The sequence below is a fragment of the Juglans microcarpa x Juglans regia genome, chromosome 8S, assembly GCF_004785595.1.
Source record: "Juglans microcarpa x Juglans regia isolate MS1-56 chromosome 8S, Jm3101_v1.0, whole genome shotgun sequence".
Lineage (NCBI taxonomy): Eukaryota > Viridiplantae > Streptophyta > Magnoliopsida > Fagales > Juglandaceae > Juglans > Juglans microcarpa x Juglans regia.
The window spans coordinates 14,857,667-14,860,837 of NC_054609.1; the positions used below are offsets into that span (position 1 = coordinate 14,857,667).

Genomic DNA, 3,171 nt, shown 5'->3' on the forward strand with positions numbered 1-3,171 from the left:
CTTCCATAAAAATATTAACTAAAATATAACCTAATTATCAAACCTAATAAAATATCCTTAATTATACCTAATTATATTGAATCGGGTCATTATAGTCACAAAAACTAATTTTTATTGTAGTGTCTCACTCCGTTATACCGAGTTGATGCAAAATATTACATCAAATTCATGGTTACACAGAATAACAAAAACATTCAGCAGGACATACAAAATAATTAAAAAAACTGGAACAGTACTTTAAATATTTTCACTACTTCTGAAATGTTGATAAAAAATAACAATCAGGGCTTACGCTTGAGAATGATGTTCAAACTATATCTAATCAAATCGTCACCACTGAGAGGGGGCATTCCAGCAATTTTCTTGGAAAATCGATCAAAAAGTTGATCCATGTTTTTGCTTCCAAAATGTTTGCTGAAAATGACTTCAAACCCAGCTCTGCACTCTTGTGCAGTAGGCATACGGCTGAAGTTGTGGTTTCGAGCAAGCAATCTCACAATGTCAAAACATCCATTTTCGAATACTATAGTCTGTATCTCCACCGTTGATGGCGCGTAGATTGGCATGTTGAAAGAGTCCATTTTATCTTTGCTTATTATTCCCTGCAATGTTGTCAAGAAAAATTATATTCATCATCTCCCAACACCACATTTTTTTTTCTTCTTACTAAATGTGCGGTAGATGAATAATGAATTCAAAAATTCAATAAGTTTAAGAAAAATAAAAAAAAAAAAAATTATGGTATATGGTGTGTGAAGACGATGAGTAGCAAACCTCATGTTGTCAAACACTTTTTTAATTAGAAAAATTCTATTTATCATCCCCACAAACCAAACACCACACTATTTTTTTTTTTCATTTTTTTCTCTAACCAAATGTGTGCTATATGGATGATAAGTAGAAGAATTCAATAAGTTTAAGAAGAATAAAATAAAAAAAATATAAATTTTAAAAAAATTAAAAAAATAAAAGAAAGTTTGGTGTATGGTGTGTGGAGATAATGAGTAGCAAAGCTTTTTAATTATAATTATTGTAGAGCCAATTAGATTGATCCTATTGATTCACCCTTTTGAAGGAGTCAACATATTTCATTTAAACTAGGTTTGATTGAAGAGTAATGCTACATATAGTTTTAGAATGCGTAAATATTAAAAATTGAATTTTTTTAATGTGAGTTCTAGATTTGCTCACATTTTATAAAGGGAGTACGTAGAAATTGCACACTCTAACAGGATTGTACAAATCATTTCCCTCTATTGAAGTTTCACAAAAAAAGAATATTGTGGGAATCAGCATAATAAGATTTACATGATTCGAGTTGAACTATTTTCAAGATTGCAATGGATCTTAAAGCAATCAACGTGTTTAAAAATCAACTTAGTTCAGATCAATTTAATGCGCAAGTAAAATTTCTGCGAACTGTAATATAAAACTGTCAAAAAAGACTAAAAAATGAACCCCTTAGATGCTTTCAGGTAAATACCTCGTTGACCAGATCTAGAAGAGTTGATTCCAAGGGCTGGTACTGGGGGCCAAGTGACGATTGTATTGGAAGAGTCCCCTCCTTACGTCCGGACATTAAGATCATCATTAATCCTCCAGGAGCAAGTTCTTCTGCTCGAGCACTTAGAAAAGACTCCATGTCTTTAGCAAACTGAGCTGAATAAGCCTGACCAACTTCATTCGGTGCATTTCGATAATATAACCTTCCCTTATTACATGAAGCTGAATCCAAGTCCCCAATCTCCGGTGGTGCCTTAGAAAGCCAATGGAGTGCATATGCAGAGTATACAAAATTTAGAGATGCTTTTGGAAATAATCTATGGTAGAAAGATCCCGGAACTCCCGCGGCGAAGTATTGCCTCTCGACGGGAAGATTGGCAAAGAGAGTGTTGAAATCATTGGAAACATGGTCATTGAAGAAGACTTGAAATTCTGGGAGGTTAGAATCATGACAGCCTTCGCTTTTGTACTTTTGTACCACAGCTTCTATGATGTTTTTCACAGCAAAATATGTATTAGGTCCAACAGAACAGCCTAAATCGGCAACCCCGAATATGTCTGGAATAGGACGGACACGTTGAATGTCGAGATTTTCAGCAATCGCTCCGGCTATCAGGGGTTTGACATCATCGGCTGCCACTTTCTGCAATATGAAAAATAAGCTAGCTAGGTGCTAAATACAAGTAAGATGCATGCCATTTTGTGATGTTTGTTTCTTTTATTTTTTCCCAAGTAAAACTCCTTTCAGATTTTGATGGAAAAAACCAAAATAAATAAATAATGTACCTGCAGATTAGAATTTTTGGCGTAGCTGTATCGGCCATCTCCACCGATCATAGCATGTGATTCTTCCATCTCTATCTCTATCTCTGATCTCTAACTCTCTCTGACTGTTTAAAAGCCGGATATATAGATGCTTGGGTTGTCCATTTGCATGTTCCCGATCTCCTTCTCTTAAAATAATTATTTGCGAGGTTTCTCACCGTCTGATCTATGTAATCCCTGATTTGTAAGGCTGATGCACATTGGTAATTACGACTTTCCTTGTATATATAGACAGTTTAACTGGGTTGAACGCCAAGTCTAGTACCTTTGTTATATATATGTCTACAATGTAGCATCACCTCTACCTCACCCGGGCCCAATTTTTTTATTATTGACGGATATTGTAACACCCAAGCCCACACAAAACTCATGTTCGATTTATATATATATATATATATATATATATATGGAGGAAAAGCCTATTTGAGTTTTAGCGAGTATATTTGGAAACATGTTACGGGCCCAATTTTTTACATTATTGGAATATGAACTTTTATTAGGTTTAGTTCAGTTAATATTTTTGGAACAAGTGTAATTTTTTTTTTTTTTTTTTTTGTATCGAGCCAACATAGTTATGGAACAAATTAGACGAGTTTGGACGTAAGTCAACGCCCAAATATTTTTTTTAACGAGCCCTAAAGCCAAACCGGTGAGATCACGCTTGCGCACCTCTTCTTCTTTTTCCTAGGGTTTCAACAACCTATTTAGACATATCTTATGCATGTATAACCTCCCACAACAAGGGTTGCTCTTGCACTAATGCACGTCTCTCCCTTTTATTTCTCTAGGGTTTTTATCAGTTTTTTGTTTCCATACATATTCACCTTCAACACGTCCTCACAC

At 34.7% G+C, this 3,171-nt stretch overlaps 1 protein-coding gene across 1 annotated transcript; it reads right to left on the reverse strand.

Annotated features, from left to right (window-relative positions):
- Nucleotides 1–281: 281 nt before the first annotated feature.
- Nucleotides 282–2,358, reverse strand: LOC121244252 (loganic acid O-methyltransferase-like). The gene is made up of 3 exons (XM_041142268.1): nt 2,290–2,358; nt 1,484–2,146; nt 282–602 (listed from the first exon to the last, which is right to left on the reverse strand). The coding sequence occupies exons 1-3, from the start codon at nt 2,356–2,358 to the stop codon at nt 282–284; spliced, it is 1,053 nt and encodes a 350-aa protein (XP_040998202.1).
- Nucleotides 2,359–3,171: the final 813 nt, after the last annotated feature.

What these genes read in the sequence shown, in the direction of transcription:
- LOC121244252 (XM_041142268.1), bottom strand. Translation starts at nt 2,358, where the DNA reads ATGGAAGAATCACATGCTATGATCGGTGGAGATGGCCGATACAGCTAC. An exon ending in CCAAAAATTCTAATCTGCAG is followed by an intron (nt 2,147 to 2,289) that starts GTACATTATTTA and finishes TTCATATTGCAG; the next exon opens with AAAGTGGCAGCCGATGATGT. An exon ending in TTCTAGATCTGGTCAACGAG is followed by an intron (nt 603 to 1,483) that starts GTATTTACCTGA and finishes ACAACATTGCAG; the next exon opens with GGAATAATAAGCAAAGATAA.